Raw genomic sequence first — 25,375 nt, 5'->3', positions numbered from 1 at the left:
AGAAATGGAAGAAAATCTCCTTCAATTTCTTAAACTATGTAGGCTAATAAAATTTGCTTACCAATGCACTTAATTTCATGCGTGTATCACTTCTATATTTACGGTAAATAGGAGCATTGTATTAGGCATTATTATTATGCTTGTGTAAAGTTCATATGTCTATAATATAGTCAAACAGAGCTTTCTTTAGAAAGCAAGAGATAAGAATAATTTTGCCTCTCCTAAATAGTTAATCATCCAAGTTAATTCATGGCCAATGAAGTCATCACACCTTCAGCAAAGTACTTTTTGCGCCCTTAAAGTTAAAGGCACTAAGATCAAGATTATGTGATAAGATATAAGCCACAACGTTAATTTTGAAAGTTACATACCAATTATTTCATACTAGCTTTGTGCTCCCGGCTTTGCTAGCGTGTATTTTATGACTTATGAATTTTTTGAATTGTGCATAGGAACCCACAGTATTTCTGGGACACCACACTTCTTTTCTTCTTTTTGCAATCTCCTCTACTATTGAGTAAAAATTACATTAAAATTGGTTTTATCATATATCTCTCATAAAAAGCAAGTAAAAGATAGACCAACAGATATATTCCAAATCGGTCATAGTATCGGATAAATATCAATCTTGCTCTGACTCATGATTATTAAACAGTTATTTTGAAATGCAGTATCCTTCTATATTTTTTTAAGTTTTCCTTGATCTCCCTAAATATTAAAACCTTATCTTTAACTGATAACGCAAAGGTAGGGTGGCCAAGTAAAGTTGTTTAGTAAACTCGAGGTTATTTTGACGGCGAGCCTGACTCGACCTTGGCCAATAATGACTATGAAAATATTGCAATTATATTATGTGGTAACTAAAGTGGTTATTGTATGCGTTATTAGTTTTTATAGAAAGGCCATGTCTGTGAGTATAAAAAGCTGCGTGTCTAGGATATTGAGTGATGTGATTTTTAAATAAAATAGATTGTAAGCTGACTTACTTAATGTAGAGAGTGATAAATATGTATAAATTAACTTATAAACTTAAAGACTAACAAAATAGAACCGAAATTACTAGCCTTTTTAACTAAAATATAATTTCCAATAATCGGCCAAGAAAATATCTATAAATAAAAGATATTTCATGCTCCAGTGCTATTTGACCTTAATAATAAAACAAAACATTATCAACGAATCTTCAAAATCGACTAATGTATTCTAATTATCATTTTAATAGATACCCAAATGAATATTTAAATACGTAATATTTCAAACCCCAGTCTTTTTCCTTTTTGCCACATACTTTGCAAACCACTATATAATAGTGAATAAATTTATTGAAACTAGCTGTCTGTGACGCATGGTTTAACCCGGGGAGGAATCCGTGGCCAAAAGCAAGTATTTCTTTAGCTCTTGCGTTATTTACTACATCATGCAGCACTGCCAAGTATCAACAAAATCTGTCCTATTTTATTTGCTTCAAAGAGTATCAACCAATCCTTACAATTTCACGTTTATAACATTAGTAGGCTTCATCATTCTATTATAACTAAAAAAAATCAATCTACAGACGTCACCTAATACTAAGCCGTAGCTAAACGGATCGTTAGTACAAAACAGTGGCCGTTTCGACTAGTGTTACAAGCCCCTCCAGCGCTCGAGCATCGCGATCAGTCACCAGTCCACGCTAGGCACCGACCCTGTATACCGGTGTTGGAACAATGTGCATGTGTGTCAAGTGTAGTGTTGTGTTTGTGTTTGTGGATTTGTGAAAACACACAACGTTTGTTTTGTGAAGATAACAGTTAAAAAGGTAGTGGACTGGTAGATGTTCGTAATTTTGGAAATTGTTTGGTATTTACAAAAATGTTGTGATGATCTTTATAGGATGTTTATTGCTTTTAAATAATATGAAATACCACTATTACAATCTTTTGTAAGAAAAACAAAGTGTGATGCTATTTTACGATCATTCATATGTAAAGCAAAGCCTAATAAAAAGCGCGCAGGAGTCTCTATATAATCGTGAATGAGATGAAACGTTTGAGATATTTCTTATCAATTTCTCCGTATACTATGTAGAGCGCATTATACTACCAGCTGAGATAGTTTAAGCTGATATACAAGACATGGCAAATATTCTATAGGATCCGATAGGCGGACCTATTCTCAAGAAAAGGTTCAGTTTACCAAATCCAAATTGTATAAAATAAATACACAGTATTATTGATTCAAATTAGGGATGTAACGATACATGATTTTGCCGATACGATACCGATACCGATATTTGTAGTAATGTATCGGCGATACCGATACCGATACCGATATCGATGGCTTGGTAGAAATAAATAGTGAATTATGCATAAAAAGTTACCAACATTTAACAGAGACAACTGTTAATCGTATTCCTTTAAATAAAAATGCCAAATCAAAAAACAACAAAACCATTTATTTTAGTACTAGCGGTCCGCCCCGGCTTCGCCCGTGGTACATATTTACGTTTTCTCTACATATGAACCATCCTCGTACTTCAAGGAATATAATAGAAAAGAATTATCGAAATCGGTTCAGCCGTTCACACGTGATGTCGTGACAACGCGAAACGGGTGCAGACCCGCCGCCTTTTTATAGCTCCCGCCGCGAAGCGCGTCGAACGCGGCAACTGATACACAAAAATAATCCTTATGGCATGATTCTGTATTCACGCGCGATGACTTATAGCGTATTTCATGTATAACTTTGGTGTTTCTACACCGATTTACATGATTCTTTTACTATAACCTGCCCAGGAGTATGAAGAATAATTGTGCCAAATTTGGTTAAAATCCGTCGTGTAGTTTTTGTTTCTATAACGAATATACAGACAGACAGACAAAAATTTTACTGATTGCATTTTTGGCATCAGTAGCGATCCCTTATCACCCCTTCATAGTTTTTTTTTAAATATATTTCATGTACAGAATTGGCCTCTCTACAGATTTATTATAAGTATAGATTATTATTTTACGAAGTCAGTTAAACTTTAAGTAATACACATACAATCAGTACCTAATAAAAGTTTACTATTGGTAGAGTTTTTTCAGAAAACAAAGTGCGCACGCGCGGGCGGCCTCCCGCATCGTTCATTGGGCGCGGGTTTTTGAATTATTTGATATCAAAAAAATTGGTTGTTTGTAAAGTAGGTTTACGATCGAGATGTTTACGTGATAACATAATGCAGTGGCAGGCGCTCGTGAGGTTTTGGTGTGACACAAGTTTATGAACATGTCACCCGACTAAAACGGTTTTAAAAACGTTATCACGTTAAAAATTAAAAATATTCAAAATTATTTATATCTTTCCTTTACATAAACAAATTTGTGATTGGAGCACTCCTAGTAAGCAAATAAAATGCTTGTGTCAGTAGGTTCCGCTCTTCCTTAACACTATTACAGAAACAGAAATAAAACAATATGAATGAATACAATGCAAAAACATAAAAGAAAAGAAAGAATTTAATAAAAAAATATCGGTATCGGCTGATTTATTATCGGCGATACTGATATATCGGCTTGCCGATATATCGGCCGAAATATCGGTATCGGTATCGGTATCGTTACATCCCTAATTCAAATGGTTAACTAGGTAGTAACATAACATTTAAAATTTCTGACGATATAAATATAATTCATAAATTATCAATGATTGAATTAGGTAAATATTTTGATTCTTAAAACCGGAGAAGGTAAATTAATATAGTAAACGAAGAATTAAAAACTCTTATCATTATGTACATCTATATTAGATATCCCTCATTAAGAATGAAGTGATGAAAACAAGTGAATGAGAGGCTGATTTTAAGCGATAAAAACATAACATTAGTTGAGAAGGTTATAATCTATACTAATATTATAAAGCTGAAGAGTTTGTTTGTTTGAACGCGCTAATCTCAAGAACTACTGGTCCTATTTGAAAAATTATTTCGGTGTTGGATAGCCCTTTATCGAGGAAGGCTATAGGCTATATATTATCATCATGCTAAGACCAACAGAAGCGGAGCCACGCGGGTGAAACCGCGAAGCGCAGCTAGTTTATTATACGAGTTTCGCAACTTCTAACTTTATTGATAATAAAGCAACTATGTTGTAAAGGTGTGTAATTTTGCAATACTTTATAATGATTTGCAAATTCATTACAGTTTATTCAAATGTAAACATCAATTTGTTGCATATTTTCTGTAAACATAATAAATAGAGATTACCTTCATTTTCTTTAAAAAAATCGCTGTCACACAGAAGGTTGTGTCGTTTTTATTCAATTTGTAATCACATTATTAAACGCACTAGACTGTTGAGGAAGCCATAAAAGCCTGATTTATTTTATAATCCTGGCTATTGCAAATAATTAATTAATTACCTACGTATATCTACTTCCCAAATTATAATTAATGCTAGAACGATAATTGTAATCCCTATAATTAGACTCAGTTGATTCAGCTTCAACTTTGTTGCGGAAATGATCTGGTGACCCTCGGATAACATATGTTCTAAGATCGAATTGTGTCGGAAGAATTATGACTTATAACTTAGATCATAATTATCAAATACTTGAGATAACTTAGATGATCCGTCTAGCCGTGGGGTAATAATTCCTAATCTGTAATTAAAAACGACCATAAAATAATATGTAAATGCCGTTGATGCAGACGATGATGTTGTAATTTTATCTTCAAACTTTTAAATTCTAGTAGAATCGAAAAAAGTGTCCTTTTTACTTCGCTAACCTCAAACTTCCTAAATAGTATTTAAAAATATTATTAGGTGCGCTATTGGCATCGATCGTAAAAAACAGTGTGCCGGCAGGAGACATGATTGTGCAGGTATCTAATAATGATAAAAAATAAAAAGGTTCCGCTACCTTAGGTAGTGAAATAAATGGAACTTAGAAGAAGAATCCTACTATAGATTGTGATAATTAATTGTGGCATGTATTAAAAAATTGATAACAGGTTTTTAAGCCATATCCAGGAGATAATTAAACATTCTATCAAATATTAAAGAGACTAGTCACTAGACCATATTATTTTAATTTAAGAAAATACAATGCACCACTATTTAAATCGAACTCTTTACCCTCATTCACAATACCGTTCTCGCGCATGAATTATATTCCTTTTTAAACTATATTGGTCCACAGGGCGAGCAAAACCTGTTTCAATCAAAATTAACTGTCCGTGTCTGCTTCTCCATGAGATTTAGGTCAATTTATTGCTGTCACATTATTTCATTCTTCATCAATGAATACTAATATGTTTCACGTTATTTTTAAATTGCAATATCAGTTACTGAATCTACTACGTTATTATGTTCTGTTTGTTTTGTTTCATTCATGATAAATATAGTAAACAGTTTAACAAAACTTGTTATAGGCGGGGAATGTACTGAAATTGTCTTCGTAGACAGTCAGTCACTTTTTTGTTTAGTATTGATTACCTCAATCTGGCTGTCAATACATACACTGTATTGCACTTGACTAACCGGACCTGTAGTTACAGGTTTTCCCATAGAAATGAATGTTTGTTTAAATTCTAGATTTATCCATTGCATTAAAATGCACACTTAACTAATGGATAGTCATGTTCCAATTCATTTAACGCCCCTAATGAACAGCGATCGTATACGCTTTGTATTTTACGTAATTGAATTTGCATCTAATTATTATCAAACGCAACGAAATACTGTCCAAATTGAAATGTTGATCTTGGCCAATGTACATTAGATTGTACACTTTACTTAATATAAATCATTCAGAATCGATTCTAGAATGTCAGGTTTAAGTTTAATTACCTACATTGACTAGAACGAATTATATGAATAATAGGATATTCATTAATAAATCATTCACAATAATTAATGATAATCTTCTAAACGGTTGAACAGATTCAATACGCCTTAAATGAAGCGTCTATTTTGAAGCAAGTCTCAAAAGTTTACAGAACCAAAGAATTTTTGAGTTTATCTTCATTATATCTATATAACAGTTTCTACATCTAGCAGCATGGTGACGACCTTCCACAACGCATTCTTCAATGCTCGTTCCGCGCGGGTTCCGCACCACTGGGTGTTCAGCTAGCGTGTGTAAGCAAATATCCAGTAATGGTTGGCCACACAGGGCTCTTCATGTTATATGTTATTAGGATCGGGTTGCATTGTGCCCTTTAATGTTACGTTCTGTAGGACATCCTTGTTAGAAGTTCTTCAATTCATGTATATGGAATGATAGCTTAATACTTGTAATTTTATAATTATCGCTCATTCTAGGCATAAGTACAAAATCAGCGGTTTTTATTAAGTAACTTGTCAGTCATAACTTTGCATGTCAGAACTTTTTGGGAAGTTTAATCAAACAAGTCTTATGTTTCCTAAATTGTTTTTGAGTTAAAGATAGAAAAAGATATAGAATAATAGATAATAGATAGAAAAGGACGTATTTAAACGCGATAGACTTGCATTGATATAATTACAAGCTTGTCAATTGCCTCTAATCGGTCCCCATTAGTCTATGTTAAATTGTCCAATGCTGTATCTATTTTTACTTCGTTAATGTTTGAGAAAACTAATGGATCTATAGCTCTTATTGCGGATGTGTCATGTGTTGTAAAGTCGTTTGCCTTTTGTATTTCCTCATTGCGTTTTTTTTGTTGAATTTTGTTTGTTTAAAAAATAATCAGAGATTAATGATCCATCATGCATCAAGGCTTGCTGGCGACGAAGAATACGGTGTTCCAAAACTTTTTGGCCATCGTACGCAAATTTAAATGAGATAATCTTGTTACAGGTGACTTTAATCTGTCTAGCCCCGGAACCACAGACACAATACAAAATCTATTGTGTCTGGGACCGATCGGGCCGCTTGGGGCTCAATGGGTTAATCATGTGATTTATTTGGTCTTGCTTTTATCCCTTACCAATAAACCAGCTATTTTTGGTATACGCTTATATACGTAATTGTTACATTGAGAAGTGAACCTGGATACTGAAGGTTGTAACGTTCACACGCGTTTATATCCTGAAGGTAAAAATAACATGTTATTAACTTGAAACTAGATTTCGCAATGACCTTTAGCTTAGAAACACGTTGGATAATTTCGACCCACTTTCGTGTATTTTTTACACTGTTTAAATGTTTGAAATCCTCTTAAAAGTTGGTTCGAAATCTGCATAAAATTACTTAGGCTTTCAACTTTCCCCGCATACCAGTGTATAGGCAGATACTATCTTCCGGAGATAAATAATAATATTGAATCCTGATTCTCGTATTGAAAAACACATTTGCAAATTTAATGTGAATTGAATCAATAAATTTCAATCGAAACGCAGTTAAAAGACGCAATGAAGTATTATGAAGGTGTGTCTCATAAATATGTATCGCATTTTCCTCAATAATGATTTATCTTTTTTTTTCTATATTTATAATAGAGAGCAGAACATAATTTTGATCTAAAACTTGTTTATGGTACCAGTTACTATTACGTTCATTCAGAATTTATGCTATGTTGATTTTGCGTTGTTGACACTAAAATTTCTGATAAGTGAAATATTCTAATTAATGTTGATTCAGGTTTTGTAGCTAAATAGTAGGTACGTAGAATTATCATTTTAGCAATACATGTGTGTCCAAATAAAAACACGTTTGTTTTACAAGACATGCATGATGCAATTTTGGAAGTTCTGGCTTCACTATACAGGGTGTCCCAAAAAGTAGTGATGAACGGAAGCTGGGAGGTAGAGGACCTAGAGGGCTATCCGAATCACCCCCATGTATGTTATTCGATTTTTCGTATTTTCGGAGTTATGACGTTTTTTTTTCAATTTTTCACCTATCGCAGAGTACGATGATATTTTCACTCATGGTGACGTCAATTATTGCGCTAGATGCTTGATTTTTTTTGTTTGCTAAGCTGAAAGATAGGCCAATTCAGTATGGTAACATTTACTATCGTTAGATCTTCGAATGGAATAATAAAAAGAATTAAATGCCAAGAAAGATAAAATTACCCAGTGGTGAATACATGAAAATCTCCGTGTGAAAATCTCTGTGTGAAAATCTCTGTGTGGAAATCTCCGTGTGAAAATCTCTGTGTGAAAATCTCTGTGTGAAAATCTCTATGTGAAAATCTCCGTGTGAGGATGTCCGTGTGAAAATCTCCGTGTGACAATCTCCGTGTGACAATCTCCGTGTGAAAATCTCTGTGTGAAAATCTCTGTGTAAAAATCTGTGTTTAAATCTCGGTGTGAAAATCTCTGTGTGAAAATGTCTGTGTGAAAATCTCTGTGTGAAAATTTCTGTGTGAAAATTTTTGTGTGAAAATCTCTGTGAAAATCTCTGTGAAAATCTCCGTGTGAAAATCTCTGTGTGAATGTGAAAATCTGTGTTTAAATCTCGGTGTGAAAATCTCTGTGTGAAAATCTGTGTGTAAATCTCTGTGTGAAAAAAAAATCTCTGTGTGAAAATGTCTGTGTGAAAATCTCTGTCCATCTAGCGCAACAATTGACGTCACCATGAGTGAAAATTCTACTCGGCGATAGGTGAAAAATTGAAAAAAAAGTCATAACTCCGAAAATACGAAAAATCGCATAACATACATGGGGTTGATTCGGATAGCCCTCTAGGTCCTCTACCTCCCAGCTTCCGTTCATCACTACTTTTTGGGACACCCTGTATAATATAAAACAAAGTCGCTTTAGGCTTAGAATCTAATCTTTAGAATTTCGATCTTTAAACTACGCAGCGGAATCACAAGAGGAAAATAGATTTAGTGGTTCTCGAGGAAGGTTTTAGTATATAACTTTAGACAAAGCTTAAACAAAGTTTTAGACAAAAGGGGAAGCTAGACCTAAATAAATTAACTAAAAACGTGAGGAACAAGTGTTTTATTACTCGTAATCTCTAGAAGGCAATGTACTCTATACTATTTAAAATACCTCTCACAGACACTTCCTAACGAATAGTTCTTGTTAATGGGATACCTGCAGGAAGCCGATTACGGACACTAGTCCTTACTCCGACCTTAATTTATATCCAATCAGGGTGCAAATAGCAACTTTCTCCTTCTAATCCACGACTGAGAAGGTGCCCTGGGATTATAATGTCAAGGACCTAATGTTAGTGTCATCTCAACCCATATGATTCTTAAGGTAATGATTGATATAGTTACCGAAATAGTGGCTTTTCTATTTCTTTTACCTGTAAAGTTTGAACAAATGGATGAATGGATATTACGAATCCGTTTTGATGACCCAATATAAAAACCGTAAAATAATAAAATAGTTGCGCAGCAAGACATAATCACTTCACAAAAACTTCGCAACAAATTCATAATGACGTTTTTCCAAGCCAAATAAACAATCGCATATTATATCTTAAAGTTATTGTTAATTTAAGTTTAAAAATAAAATTGATTTTTTAATAACAGTAATTTCCGGTTGCTAGAGAAAGGCGGGCCTCGAATCGATTATTATCTTCAAAAAAAGTTGTTTAAATGAAACTGTATCAATAATATGTGCCAAGACCAAAAACGTGAGAAACAAACAAATAAACACCTTGAAGGATGCCATCTATGTGAAACCGGTTTTAAAACATATTTTGGCAATAAAACTACATAACTTCTTTATTTCTTAAGTTGCCATTTTATATTAGGTCATAATATGCGAAGCTTGGAATGTCTTTAAAATAAATTTTGTGATTGAATATTAAATAGGTAAAGAATTGAACGATAATTCCTAATTCCCCCCATTCATAATTGATAGAGTTAATTATGTACATAGATTATTATTATTTTGATGGAATGATTTTTACTATCCAACGTTCATTTATTTTGTTGTATAGTTAAAAAATATAAATGGTAGAACGAAGTGCCCTAATATTAAAGGTATTTATTTTTATTTGTAGAAACGAACTACGCAAACTTTAGAAATTTGCATTTTGCGGTGCTATTTTTGTCACCCAACAATCCAACTATCATGTATTCGTATTAGAATTCAAAATATTTAAGTACTAGCTGTGCCCGCGACTTCGTCCGCGTGGAATAGTGACTGCATAGTAGTTACTACTTAACACACAATTATTGAGTAAACACGTCTTGAAACACGTACTATCATATACAACTAAATTATAAGTACTTACACATTATTATAAAGTTAAGAAATAAAATAAATAATAACACAAAAGAACTGTTAGTAAAATTTATTACTAAACTGAGCTATAAAACTTAGGTACAGAAGAGTTCAAAATTTCCAGGATGTGGTTATTCTCCCGCTCCCATATTCCTTCTACTTTCACAGACTTTCAACTTTTCCCTTTCACCCCTAGTACCTAAATGGCAGAACCGATTTTGATCTAAATTCTAAACCATGTCTAATCATACCTATATATATTATGTACATGTCATATCCTTTCGTTTGGTACTCCATTTGGATTATGTATCCCCACTATCACCCCAAGGTGCCCTATATGTAATAAACAGATTAACCAATTTTGATAAAACATGACTAATTGTAATTCACACGTCATTTGATATGCCGCTTGATTATATTATTTGACCACATTCGATTATTCATTCCCACTTTTACCGCTATAAATCAATAAATGGATGAACCGATTTTGATTAAATATGCCTCATCATACTTCTCACGTCAGGTCATGCCCTTTCATTTGATATGCCACTTGGGTATATTATTTGACAACTTTTATTCCCACTTTTATACCTATATCCAATAAATGGATGAACCAATTTTGATAAAATATTGTACTTTACACGTCATGTCTTTCATTAGATAAGTCACTTGAGTATATTTGATAAAATTTATTTATTTATTCCCACTTTTACCCCTATATCAAATAAATTGATGAACCAATTTTGATTAAATACCAATGCCTCATTATACTTCTCACGTCAGGTCATGCCCTTTCATATTTTGATATGCCACTTAGGTATATTTGACAACTTTTATTGCCACTTTTATCCAATAAATGGATGAACCAATTTTGATTATGTCTTATTGTACTTTACACGTCATGTCTTTCATTGGATACGTCACTTGAGTATATTTGATAAAATTTATTTATTTATTCCCACTTTAACCCCTATATCAAATAAATTGATGAACCAATTTTGATATAATTTGACTTGTTGTTTCTGACAGGTCGTCCTTTTTCATTTGATATATCACTTGGGTATAACAGACAACATTCGTTTTTTTCATTCCCACTTTTACCCCTCTATATAATAAATGGATGAACCGATTTTGATTAAATACCAATGCCTCATTATACTTCTCACGTCAGGTCATGCCCTTTCATATTTTGATATGCCACTTAGGTATATTTGACAACTTTTATTGCCACTTTTATCCAATAAATGGATGAACCAATTTTGAATATGTCTTATTGTACTTTACACGTCATGTCTTTCATTAGATACGTCACTTGAGTATATTTGATAAAATTCATTTATTTATTCCCACTTTTACCCCTATATCAAATAAATGGATGAACCGATTTTGATAAAATTTGACTAATTGTTTCTGACATGTCGTCTATTTTCATTTGATATATCACTTGGATATAACCTACATTAACAACCTACATTAACAACTAACATGCGTTTTTTTCACCCCTATATAATATAATAAACAACTAATGTAACAAAAAAACCGCATCTAATTCGTATTACCCGTTAGCGAGCTACGGTGTCACAGACAGACACGCAATACACACATAGCGGTCATAACACCCCTCTTTTTGCGTCGGGGGTTAAAAATATAATACCTACGACATAATTTCAAAGACCTTTTACATAGAAAATTTACCTAGAAGTAACCATAATGCTATTTGTGCAGGTTTTAGACTTATGAGCAAAAATCTAAATAAAGGTCCTTTGACCCCCCCCTACTACCCCCTCAGCATAACCACCCCCCCCCACGCTTGGGGACTTTCGATATGATCATCTGGACATGTCAAGGAATAACTTTAGCGTATAATTTACGAAATAAAGTTATTCATGTATAGAATGCCTTAGCAAATGTTCGCTGTGATTACTTAAATGGTCATAACTTTTTTATTTATGAACCGATTGACATGAAATAAACACTAAATGTTAAATGAAGCTTACCACAATATATTAGTGAAAACCGCATCTAAATCGGATAAGCCGTTTCTGAGATTAGCGTGTTCAAACATACAGACAAACAGACAAACAGACAAACAGACAAACAGACAAAAATTTTTTTAACAACAGTTTTGGGTTTGGGATCGATTTAGTAATAACCCCTGCTAATTTTTTTTTACATATTTTCATTGTACAGACACCACTTTTCTAGAATTTTATTATATGTATTGATGATGTATCTAAACAGTGGGTGGTTCTAAAAAGATTCAAGTCAAAAAAATGGTCGAATGCGTCACGCGTTGGTGGAACCTGGCTAGACCGGTCCGACTGCCCGTTATCTTATAATTTGACTTGTATCTCACTTCCTCTATGGATTTTTGGGTTAATATTGCTTATTTATTGTTTGTTTAGTATTCTATTATAAGCGTTACCAATAGGTTGAAACTATATTTATAAGGTGAAACAGGAAACTTACGAATACATAGAAATTTGTAGGTATGTGTTAATAGGCACAACTACAGGCATACGCTTACGATATGTTTTGTTAAAAGCAGGTAATTTTAATCCAAAAACAATTAAAATCAGGCGAGATTGTGGTCAAGCTCTTCCCTATCGACGATAAAAAAAAATTAAAAAATACTTTTGATATTGCGTTTAAAAATGCAGTCAATGCAATTGTTACATAATATGTACCTACCTTCGTAGGTTTGAACAAAATGCATTTGATGAGATTGCTATTAATCTTTAATACAGGTTAATTATGAATTAACCTAGCTGATGAAACGTTCTAAGTACCTATATTAAAATAGTTAAATTAAATAAAGTATATTTGAGTTTATATTTGAATAGTTAAATTAAGTACGAGTTTTACCTTGTAGTGTAATAAATACACTTCTATTTATTATAGCTTAGTGACTGCGTACTTTCGCGTGTACTTCATATTTTCACGCAACTGCCTTTTTCTTTAAAAGTCTACCCTTTATTTCACCTTGAGGTTAAAAGTTTAGTTTTGAAAATAACGCGTATCGTTCTATCGCTATGTCACAGAATACAAGTAGCTAACTATGTCAAAAAGCGTGAATATCATAACAGACAAATCGTAATTAAATTGTATTTGATTTCATAATTAAATTGTATTAGGAATTTTCTAACGTTTTAATAATAAGCAGTGGGCGAACCGAACCAAATTAAATATATACCTAAGCACTTAAAAGGAAAACTACCACACATAATTAGGAAGGCGTCTGAGGTCGAATTTTGTGAAGTAATATACGTATAATAATCTACGGAACTGGGCTAATCATCATTAGATCATTAGATGTGTTGCGAGTGAACATTTTCAAATTAAACGATATTGAATTAAATATAGATATAATTAAAGAGAAGGTAGGTCTTAAGAGAAGGTAATTTATGATTCGTTGATACTTTGATGTGTCTTATTTATTTAAAACTAGTGGTCCGCCCCGGCTTCGCCCGTGGTTTCTACATATTTCGCAATAAAAAGTAGCCTATGTCCTTTCTCGGATATCAAAATATCTCCATACCAAATTTCATGCAAATTGGTTCAGTAGTTTAGGCGTGATTGAGTAACAGACAGACAGAGTTACTTTCGCATTTATAATATTAGTATGGATTATGAATAAGCATTTAATGCTTTAATTTTATAACTATTGGAACACCCTGTATAATGATTGACCGATTTTCTGTCATGTGTTTCCAATGTTTTCATATTTAAACGCGAGAAAAGAAAGTATTGTAAAAGACTAGTATTATTTAGTGGTAGTTCTCAAAACACAGATGATTACTTTATCGAGGTTTAATTTACTATGAAACTTAATAAATTTTTAGAACTATGAATTTAAGACGCATATAAAAATAATTTGGAAAATCCAAAAGTGCACGCCTCATAATTTTTTTTTAATAAATATTTATTAATTATTATTTTTGTTTATTTAATAACAATTAAACCACATCGAATCAGACCCTGAAAAATGAAAGGGTTCTATTCCTAAGCATACTCAAGCGTAAGAGAAAAAAAAGACTCGATTAGTAAAGTATTTCGGTCGCTATCGTGTTAACAAGAAAAAGGATCCGCACATACAGACACACGGACGTCCAAGACAGAACTTTTTTAAACTGTTTTTTAACTAGTTTAAATAACAAAAATGACATCAAAAATATCATGAACGTTAAAAATAGTGTTTTTTCTTAATATGTGTGTGTATGTATTATCTTACAAGTGCAATGTATGATACATAAAGACATTTTAAGTTTGAAAAATCAGATGTTTTGCGCGAAGTGACAGTAGTACCCACCTCAACGCTTCGCTTATGAGGCGTGCAATAATAACATCCCAAAATGGAGCTTTGTCTCGCCCCACTGCTAGATAAATGTGATAAATTGATAACATTATACATTATTTGGAATAATAGTTAATTGTAAACAATGAACACAAACCGCGCTATGTTCGTGACCTTCTTTACACGATACGATATATTATCGTTTGTTTTATTCCGTGCGACCTTACGATATTGCACGCATGCGGTTTATTACATTTAATATATACCTAATTATGATTTATCGTCCGTTTTATTTAATGATTGCTTCATTTCACGCATATTGAATGTGTATTCTAGTGTAAAACTACTTAACTTTATTTTTAATTCACACTTCGTTGGTTACGTATTTTTCCAGAATAAAAATAACCCCAGCAATTAGTAGTGCATATGAAATGCACTATTTGCTAGGTCCTAGCTGTCAGGAAACAATGAAGGAAAGAAAAAACAAACTATGTTACTAACTGTAGGTACACAGTTTCACATAAAATTACATGTTAAAATTCTCTCTACTTATACTCTTTAATTATTTTTAACCGTTTTAGTTGTAGTTGTAGTATAAAATATGTAGTTTTGAGAAGGTTCGGTCAAAGTTCAGACATGGGAAGGCTGATCATCTTCATATCCCTAAAGAAACTACGCCAAGGAAATATAGTTATTAAATTACAAATAAAATAGATTTTTTATCCAAAATACCGTAAATTCATATGCACTATAAACAGTTTGAAGGAATTTTAATTGATATTGTTTTGCTTATTATTTGTTATTAAAAAGCCAAATGAAAATCAACAGCATGAAAGATGTTTAAGAAAAGAAATGCAAATAAATAGTTTTTATAAACAATTAAGCCACTAATTAAGATTTATTCTGTCAAGTTTATTTTGACGTTAATTAATTATTATATAGATTTCTAATGTTCAATTAGATCTTGATTAATATGTTTTAAAATCATTTACTTGAACGCACGCCGGCGCAGGTAGTAAGTACCTCGCTTCCAACTTACAAGGCTATGATATGATCACGTGGGTTTTTTCAATTGTTTCGTAATATAAAAAGATGTATTATGTAATCTTGAACTATTCGAGTCAAGATTTTGAAAAATAATGTATACTAAAATGTATAGAAATGTCTGAATTCTCAAACTTTTCTGTATTAGTAGATTTAGTAGAAATGTGTAGGACTTACTGAAATGTATAAAACACAATCAACGAATTGAAATGTACTAAATACTAATTAATGTAATAATACATTAACATATTTTTACGGGTATTATTATGTTATGTTATATGTTTTATACGTAAATATTGTTACTAATTTCAATACCAATTTGGATACCTATTAAGATAGAGCTATTAAAATATTTCCTGTCCATGGTTCAATCGTTCTTTATTAAAATGCTGTTAACTACCAGCAAATTAAGATGGTTTCTTCCACGTGAATATACAAATACCTCAATATTAAAACAATTATACGAATAATCATTAAACTTCTGCAACTTAGATTCTATGAAACATGGTCTAATCTTGTGCAATAATACGTATATGGAGAAGGTGTGGCTTGCTTTATGATAAACTATTCGTAATATTATAGGGACACTAGATTATGATCCGTGCTCGTAAATATATTTCATCTAATTATGCACATAAATTATAACTGAGGAATCCTATTAATAATGCAAATCCTTTATAAAATGCTTCTGATTCTATGTTAATTAATAATAATTAGCACGCTTTATTGGCTTCATCTGTATGTTTGTATTAATCGACTCCTTTAGACTCAATTTTGGCCCACAGAAGGTCTCGTAAGTTTTCGGACTATGTACAGTGTGCAGTCCGTGACCATGAGGAAAGTTATGTGATTGATCCACATTACTAGAAGAACCAATAGCTAATAGGAATCGGAGTTGAATCTACAGCAAGCACCTTGGAGAAACTGAATATAATAATACGTAATACGTTTAGAGATTACAGACTTTTCAACATGATGCGCGTTTAGAATCCGTTATACAATATTTGAAACTTACTTGATTTCCGTTATAAAATATTGAAACAAGGTCTCTAGTCCTATTTGCTTGATTACGAGCGTGTTTTTAGTTTAATTAAAAATGCCTCTACGAAACAATGCCTCTACAAAAAATGTCTCTACTGAAACGTAAAGCCAACGTGGTTTCTGATCCCATTGAATGTATGGGAACATTGTTGTATAGGTGTCACGCGTTGCGGTCGCCGACCACAGCTTGGGCAACCAGACACCCGCGTGTGCGCACGTGGCGTCGCGTGATGGTGCGGCTTATACTGTATACTATCGAGTACTATGTCTAGTGATACTTATTGGATAGAGTGCACAATGTTTATTGATACGAGCTAATCAAGGCAACTTCGTCTGCTCGTATAATGAGTCTAAAGTCTGATTTTTTTTCTAGTATTTGCAATATTTTGCTTGCTGTTCCACGTGTAATTATTGTAGCCTGATGTTATAATATAGCATTCCACAATAGATATACATCCCAAAAATTTCTCAATTCGAACCATTAGTTTCTGTGATCAGTGCGTTCAACAACACAAACAAACTTATGAGCTGGATAATGTTACATATAGATTTAGGTTGATAATTAAATATTCTATAATATAGAATTCTAATGTTTTTATTAAAGTTTTAAGTTGATGATCATTATTTTGAAACAATATGCAACGTATAAACATAGGCTCTTAGCATTTTCAAAACACAGCCTTCCCGTATCAGGTTTCTATTACCAAGAATTTTATAAATTAATAAACGACGTCATCGATAAAGCCACACAATTTATAATATTACGAAGTCAGTATGTAATGATACTTTGTTTATAAAAGAGCAAAGGTTAGGCAACAGTCAACTTCACATATTGGATTATATCCAAATGAGCTTATAGTTGAAGCTGATTGAGGATACTAAAGGATTACACGGCGGTTTATAAAGACATATTATTTTTTTTCGCTTATAAACCGGTAAATTTACATAATACGTAATTACGAAGGTATGTGACTATGATGTATAATTTTACCGGCCGAATAAAGGTGTGTGCTAAATTTGAATGGAATTTTATGCGAAAAAAAATTAGACCATTCAATTTGAATTTAAAATACGTATGTGCTTTAAAAATTACAAACAAAAATAATTCATTGTTAACGGATAACTCTATGAAGATTTTTTGTCTTCAAAACGAGGAAGACTTAACTATTTATAGAATGAGAATAAATTCGGCTTATGAAAAATTATCCATTCAATAGACATTAAAGTATTTTAATTTGTGACAATATACAAAAACCACGATACCGTTGCGCCAAGGCCACGCAATGTCAATTTCCTAACCTCCCTTGTACGAAACCGGATAACCTAACAAGATTATCGGTGGACCGAGTGGAAGCCGAAGCTTTTTCACTTGCCTTACAAATTAGTAGACTTTCCAACGCACGTGTTTACACGTAACAGAAAACTTCGTTATGGGTTTGTATATGCCATGGTAATAGGCAGTGCATTACGGAAAGTGGCAGCATGGGTAGGATGAGATTTACTAAATATTTTGTCTGATGTCCCATGCAATTTTAATATTGAAAAACTTAAGGTATACTACAAGTATTATAGTGTATTTAAAATGAATTCGTTTGTTCGCTGTATCGCAGACGCAGATGAAAGCCACCGTTCAGTTTAGACAAAAATGCTCATTAATTATTATAATATTCAAGACTTCGATGATCCCATCATCATACAAATCCACCAGTATTTCCTGGTGGACTAATTATTTCGAATCAAATCATTGAACTAAACCTGTATAGATTATGAATGGATCGCCATATAAAAATTCATGATAATACGTAATCGTATCATACACAATTACTACATGTTTTCCTGTTTGATTGACCGACTAGTTATTGTTATGAAGTCGGTTATATTGAGTCACGTTGTAACTGAAGTTGATACTTGGCTAGTTAATGAGGAAATTGATTTTCTCGCGACTCTTAATGGTGGTATTGTTTTATAGTAATGAAAAAAAACTCTGAAAAGTAATACCACCCTAAATAAAGTGGATGCGCTTTCGCTTGTGAGACAAAGAAGTTAAATAAATTTCTCGTGTCAAGATTTTTGTTATTACATATTACTAAAACTTATTATATTATTGAAGTTATAGTCATCAATACAAAATTGTTATCATCGGATGTAGATGTGCAATAATATCTCTCATAAAGTCCGTCATTACATACTTCATCTTTATCACCGATTTATTCCCGGACCTATAAAATTTATATCTCTCTGATAACTGATGCACGTTTGCTCTTTCACATTTGCTTTATTGTTTCGCTATTAAATGATAGACTTTCTCCATTTAAATGACTTTTTCCGGCCAAAATTCCGAACTTAAAAAAAATCATGATTTTAAGTAATATAGTTGTGTTTTAGGATTCTGCAATTTTAATGAGCTAATTAAGCAAAAACAAACATAAGGCATTAGTGCAATTTAAGTTAAAACAGAAATAAGTTAGCGATTTGATTCTGGCAATATAATATTTAAAGCTATAATTAGATATTGCTATGTTTCAATGAATAAAAGGCACCCCAAGTTTTTGAAAAAAGCTGATATTTTGATGGGTGACTTTTCGATTGAAAATTAGGTTGTTTTTTTGGTATTAATTCAAAATAAGGCGAAAAAATAAATATTTTCAATCAAATAAATCACAGTGTATTTGGGACATAATAAAGTAAGTTTCCACCAAATTTCGTAGAAAAAAAAAATTTTGAAGTAGATAAAAATAAAAGAAAAAAAACTTGGTTTTTTGAAATTTTCACCAAAATTTTGAGGTTATGTGAAAAAATTGTGAATACAAAAGTTGTAGAACTTTTAATTACCTACAACTTTGCCATTGAACTTTTTTCTATAGGACTTGTAGTTTTGTCGGAAATCGAGAGAAACCATTTTTTTCTCTTAAAAGCTCCCCCCTCCCTCTTCCCGAACTCGGATTGACCGTAATTTATTTTTCCTTACATTTTTATCATATTCCCCTCCTTTTCTAATGGGTTTCATCCGACTGCGATTTTTTTTTGTTTCAAAAAATATCTACTCTAGTCTATTACGCCTGACGTTCGTAATGAATTTAGCTCTGTATAAGTATTGATATTTGATAGGTGAACCAAAACCATCATCATATTTTTACGAATATTGCACACCTACGACAATAGGTTTTGATCAATAAGCAGTCACTAAGTAAATGTTTAAAGCTGGTCCTCCTTGCAGGTGCCGTCACTATCATACGGGTCGTCCAGCAGTTCTACAGAATATTCCTCTAGTGAAGACAGTTTCTGCGGGCCCTACCTCGAGCCCAGTGAACTCAGTGAGCCTCTCGAGAGACCAGACGACGGGTATGAGGTTAGTACTATTTTGGTATTATTGGTTGGGGTCGGAGAATTTGTACTTTACATGAAAGAAATGTTTAAAGGTGATCTTACTTCTGTATTTAAAAGTGTTCAAGATAACATAAGAGTAATGTTAGTGAACTTAGCAGATCATTTTAGCAGATCAAAAAAAAATGTGAGTTCTTATGAGTTCTACAGTTCCTGATACTTTTTAGAAATAGTTCTGGCGTTTTTACCTTAAAAAACGACATTTGAAAAAATGATCTGCCAACTTCCCGTAGTAGATAATTTTTAGCAGATCAAAAAAAATGTGAGTTCTTATCGCGTGCAGTTGAGTTCTATAGTTCCTGATACTTTTTAGAAATAGTTCTGGCGTTTTTACCTTAGAAAACGACATTTGAAAAAATTTATCTGCCAACTTCCCGTAGCAGATCATTTTTAGCAGATCAAAAAAAAATGTGAGTTCTTATCGCGTGCAGTTGAGTTCTACAGTTCCTGATACTTTTTAGAAATACTCGCGTAAAATGAAACACTAGAAAATTTATTTATGTCATATTTCATCACGCCGTAGCAGCATGCCGTAGCATCACGCCGTAGCATCACGCCGTAGCATCACGCCGTAGTATCATACCGTAGCATCATGCCGTAGCTTCATGCCGTAGCATCATGCCGTAGCATCATTCCGTAGCATCATGCCGTAGCATCATGCCGTAGCATCATGCCGAAGCATCACGCCGTAGCATTACGCCGTAGCATCACGCCGTAGCATCATGCCGTAGCATCACGCCGTACCATCATGCCGTAGCATCACGCCGTAGCATCATGCCGTAGCATCACATCGTAGCATCACACCGTAGCATCACGCCGTAGCATCACAGCGTAGCATCACGCCGTAACACATGCCGTAGCATTACGCCGTAGCATCACGCCGTAGCATCACAGCGTAGCATCACGCCGTAGCATCACGTCGTAGCATCACGTCGTAGCATCACGTCGTAGCATTACGTCTTAGCATCACGTTAAGCCGGGTCCAGGTCGGGTTTTTTCAAATGTCGTTTGTTAAGGTAAAAACGCCAGAACTATTTCTAAAAAGTATCAGGAACTGTAGAACTCAACTGCACGCGATAAGAACTCACATTTTTTTTGATCTGCTAAAAATGATCTGCTAAGTTCACTAACATATAAGAGTGTGCTTTAAAAGCGATACTATTATAATTTTTCCTTTCCGTCTACAATATTGCAGCCATTTTTTCAATTATTTTTCAACTTCTAGGTGACTTGACCGAATAATAGCTTTACAATTAATGAGAAACGTTCACTTTGGCTAGTTATTTCAATATTCTGTCTCTGTTTTTATACCTATGTAAAGGCCAATATAAAATCAGATCTCAATGATATGCCTCCTCACTAAATGTTAATTTGTTTCGTAAACTTGTAAAACCAAGAAACCCAGTTATTAATTTAAATAAATGTTATTGTTTACATTTTTATGCAAATTAACAAACGATTCCTTACGACTTCCTGTAACCTTTAAATGCCACGATTCCAAAGAATAAAATAAAATCTAGGCACGGATAAGAGATATGAATGATCTGGTTTAAACAACTCTCAACTATGTGTCGTAATTTCCTAAACATGGAACCCAAGAGAGCTTTATCAACATGCTTAATTGAAAAATTATACGTTCTCATTCAAATATTTCTGGTCTGTTCCTTGTATCCGGATTGCTTTGTGATATTGCATTTTTAGCAAGTAAGATAAAATATCAAATAAACATAATGGCTCCAAGTATTTTTGTTTTGATAGTATAATTCATCTTCCTCTTTGAGAAGATGGCATAATAAATGTATCCATAAATTTTATTACATCAAACAAGATGTAACAACTTTCTCTTAATACATCCTTTCTTAGAATTGCCTAGAACTTGTAACCTATCTGGACACTTTCTATTTTTGATAAGTTTCCATATGCATGTGAAGTTGATTACATAATGAAGGCATACATTGAAAAAGGAAAAATTTATTATTATTCCTTCTGGAATTTAAATGCGAATAAATTTTTGGGAAGAGTGTGGTAACATTTAAAAATTATTTGTAGGCAGATGTAGAGCTGGGAAAATTAGAAGCGACCAACATGTTCAAATCACGAAAACTCTCTGACTCTTCTATATTCAGCTATGTGTCAGGTAAGGTCATTTTTTCTATTTTTTCTAACTTTTTCCATATTCAGTGTCACCACTTTATTACCTTATTTTTTGCTTTCATTTCTTCAGGTGATAAATGTATAGAAGCGATCAGCAAAGAATGCCCAGAATACAACAGGAACGGCGAGATGACGCATCCAGAGCTATGTGTCATCGTCGTCGATATACTTGCGCAGTTAATAGATAAGTGAGTTCAAATAGCTTTTGTACACATATTTTTTGAATAATAATTTGATGATCATTTATTTGATAAAAATAATTATGTTTCAACCAGGTTACTAGAAGAAGAAGACAACAAAGAGAAGGACGGCACCGCGGTCGGCTTCGCGGCGAGCGGCGAGGAGATAGAGCGCGTGTGCGGCAGCGTGGCGCGTGCTTGTGTCGCGCGGCTCGGCTGCGGCGCCGCGCCGCCGCGCCTGCTGCACCGCCTGCTGGCGCCGCGCGCGCCCGCCGCCAGGCTGCTGGCGCGCAGCACGGACACGCACGCTGGTGAGCACGCTGCAGCGTGTCAGAAGTGAAACTTCTTTGGCAAGATTCAAAGATACTAAAATCATCACTTTACTCCATGTCGTGATTGCCATGACGCGATCTTGCAATTTTCCTCTTAGGAAGTTTCACTTCAAAGAAACTTCAGGATATCAATATCGATACAGACGAAGAAAAAAAAATTTAAAAATTGTTGTGGCCACTTTTGCTACGATAAAAAACAATGAAATAATCTCATTCGTACCTGTCCGCAGAGCTGCAGCGCAGCATCATCGAGCTGATCGTGGTGCTGGGCGCGCAGAGCATGGAGGCGTGCGAGCTGGCGGCGCTGCTGCGGCTGGCGAGCGAGCAGCGGGCGGCGCTGGGCCCGCTCGTGCGCGCGCTGGCCCGCCTGGCCGCGCCGCAGCCCATACAGCCCGACTGCGAGCTGCAGCTCTGCCACACCGGTCAGATACGCCTAAGAGACGGATTTTCTGATATTGTTGTTTACAGTTCTACCACATTGATTAAATATTTAGTCCTTCGAGTTGGATCTTTTCACGTGATCCTTCAAACGAATGTTTTACTAATTTAGATATGTTTTGCACATTCCTTTACCACATTGTAAAATTAGAAAATTCAAAACTGATGTTCTCATTAGTATTTTATTAATTGTAGTTCTTCTGTATTTGGTCCTTCGAGATGGATGTTTCCATTAACAGTGATTACAACAGATATTTGATAGCATTTCGTTTATTGTAGCTCTAACATACAGAAGTAAACGCATAAGTTATATATTTTGATTTTCAGGTGTGGAAGAACCTTTATACGAAGAAGTGATAGGCGGGGCTGTCAATCAACAAGCTGAAACGTTCGCGAGACGCGTGCAATACAGACATAGGCGGGCTGGTATGTTATTGCAAATAGACAACAATTTAACATGCATAAAATCTACATATATTAGACGAAATTAAAATGTGATGATTGATAACTTTTTGAAGAAATTATGTTATGTACTTGTAATAAAGTCCACATTGATTTGTAGATGTATCCTTGTCGTTTTTACTGTTTATTTTCTCCACATCGAACCATTTATTAATTATGAAAAATGATTTTTCTAGGTATAGTATCCCCATGGAGTGTGGGTGCAGTACGTTGCAGCCTTGAGACAGCAGGCTGGGCGCCCTGGCTGCAGGGGTTCGGTCTGCTCATGTGGCTCGCTGTTACTCCGCATAAAGGTGAGATTTAGCTATTAATTTTAACCTTTACTAAAATTTTAGGAGATAAAAAACTTAAAAAAAGTACACTTCGTATGATGGAATGAAAATGTTTTGTGCAGATTGTTAAAACGTATTATGCAGTGAATAATGAATATATCATATAAGTACAAAATTATCGTTTTCCTTAACCAAGAATGGGTCCTTCTTCTTATCTTTCCTGCATCCATTTTTCTTTTATTTATGCTCGAATTCGTTTTTATTTATACATCAGTGACCTTTATCATTTGTCGTTTTCATTTAAAACACTTTATCTTTCATTTGATTGGTATACATAAGCTAATTTCCAAATTTACTTGCAGAAGAAAAAGTCGATTGGCAAGACGATCCGCCCGATCCGCCTAAAACGAAACACAAAGAGTCCAACGCTGTTCCCAACGACCTCATACATGTATTTAGTGTGGGGCATGACTCGCTTGTGTTTGAAATGTGGGTCAACCCTAATAATGGTAAGTAAATAGTTTTCATAAAATTTTATTTTATTCATTCGGAAATCATTTATTATAAAACCGTACTCAAAACTTTTCTTGTTTCTTATATAATTATAGAATATTCTCAAATGTCTGTCTATCATCAAACATCAATAAGATCTACAAACGAAAATAATATCACATCTTTCAGACCATAAAATAATATATACTAAAAACAAAAAGGGACCTAACATGGATCCCTGTAGAACACCTATGTTAACCGACTCACCAAAACATCTTTCAACAGCAAATTTAACTTTCCATTAACTGTTCTAGCCTATTCTTAAAAAATCGATTTAAAGCTTAACCTTTTAGTCCATAATTAATGCGTTTACGCAAATAAGTGGAATGTTCTACACACTCGAATGCTTCAGATAGGTCAAAAAATATCACTTAAATATTTTGATAGTTTTCGTATGTCCTGTGAATGCGCATTAAAAAAGCTACTTCGACATTTGTGTTCGACGATCGCTTTGTGGAATCAAATTGTTTAGCGTGCTATTTTTAAAAATCAAAGTATGTTTTGATAAATCAGACTACATATCTGATGTTTTGTAATTCAATTTGAGTTTAATACTAATTGTAGGCGAGCTAACATTTAAACTGACTCGAGCCGAGGACGAAGTGAACCGCGTGCTGAGTGCGGCCAGCACGCGGTGCGCGCTGCCGCCGCGCTGGGCCAGCCTCGCGCTCAACGTGCAAGAGCGGCTCGACCGCCGGCACATCTGCATACAGGTACCAGATAACAATGTAGTTTTGATTTATAATGCAAAATTTTGACGTCATTATTTACTCTACATGTTAAAAAAAGATCGTGTGTGCTGAGCACACGTGTCAGAAGTGAAACTTCTTTGACAAGATTCAAAGATACCATAATCGTCGCCTTACTCCATTACGTGACGGTATTGCCATGACGCGACCTTGAAATTTTACCCTCAACGCGCCTATAGAAGTTTCACTTCAAAAATTCTTCATTTTTTCCAAAACTTATTTTAATAAAGTAAATTTTCATTGTTACAGGTTACAGTGTACATAAATGGACGCGAATGCGAAGTGTTATCACTGCCACTACAAGGTAAGTTATACCACCACCTACATACCTTCAT

At 33.8% G+C, this 25,375-nt stretch overlaps 1 protein-coding gene across 1 annotated transcript in view; it reads left to right on the top strand.

The window, feature by feature from the left end:
* Positions 1-25,375, top strand: part of mv (lysosomal-trafficking regulator mauve) — a 63,777-nt gene that overhangs the window by 12,244 nt on the left and 26,158 nt on the right. The window contains exons 3-12 of the mRNA XM_090120308.1: positions 19,736-19,867; positions 21,952-22,039; positions 22,127-22,244; positions 22,332-22,546; positions 22,798-22,989; positions 23,333-23,431; positions 23,644-23,760; positions 24,102-24,248; positions 24,856-25,004; positions 25,290-25,344. Coding sequence (XP_089976434.1) covers positions 19,736-19,867; positions 21,952-22,039; positions 22,127-22,244; positions 22,332-22,546; positions 22,798-22,989; positions 23,333-23,431; positions 23,644-23,760; positions 24,102-24,248; positions 24,856-25,004; positions 25,290-25,344 — 1,312 coding nt within the window. The remainder of the gene's footprint in view (positions 1-19,735; positions 19,868-21,951; positions 22,040-22,126; positions 22,245-22,331; positions 22,547-22,797; positions 22,990-23,332; positions 23,432-23,643; positions 23,761-24,101; positions 24,249-24,855; positions 25,005-25,289; positions 25,345-25,375) is intronic.

The sequence above is a fragment of the Colias eurytheme genome, chromosome 4 (assembly GCF_061535395.1).
Source record: "Colias eurytheme isolate Ceu_HAF_F1 chromosome 4, ilColEury1 Martin Lab GWU primary, whole genome shotgun sequence".
NCBI classification, from domain to species: Eukaryota; Metazoa; Arthropoda; class Insecta; order Lepidoptera; family Pieridae; genus Colias; species Colias eurytheme.
The sequence above is the reverse complement of the archived record's forward strand: the minus strand, read 5'-3'. Positions and strand labels throughout refer to the sequence as shown.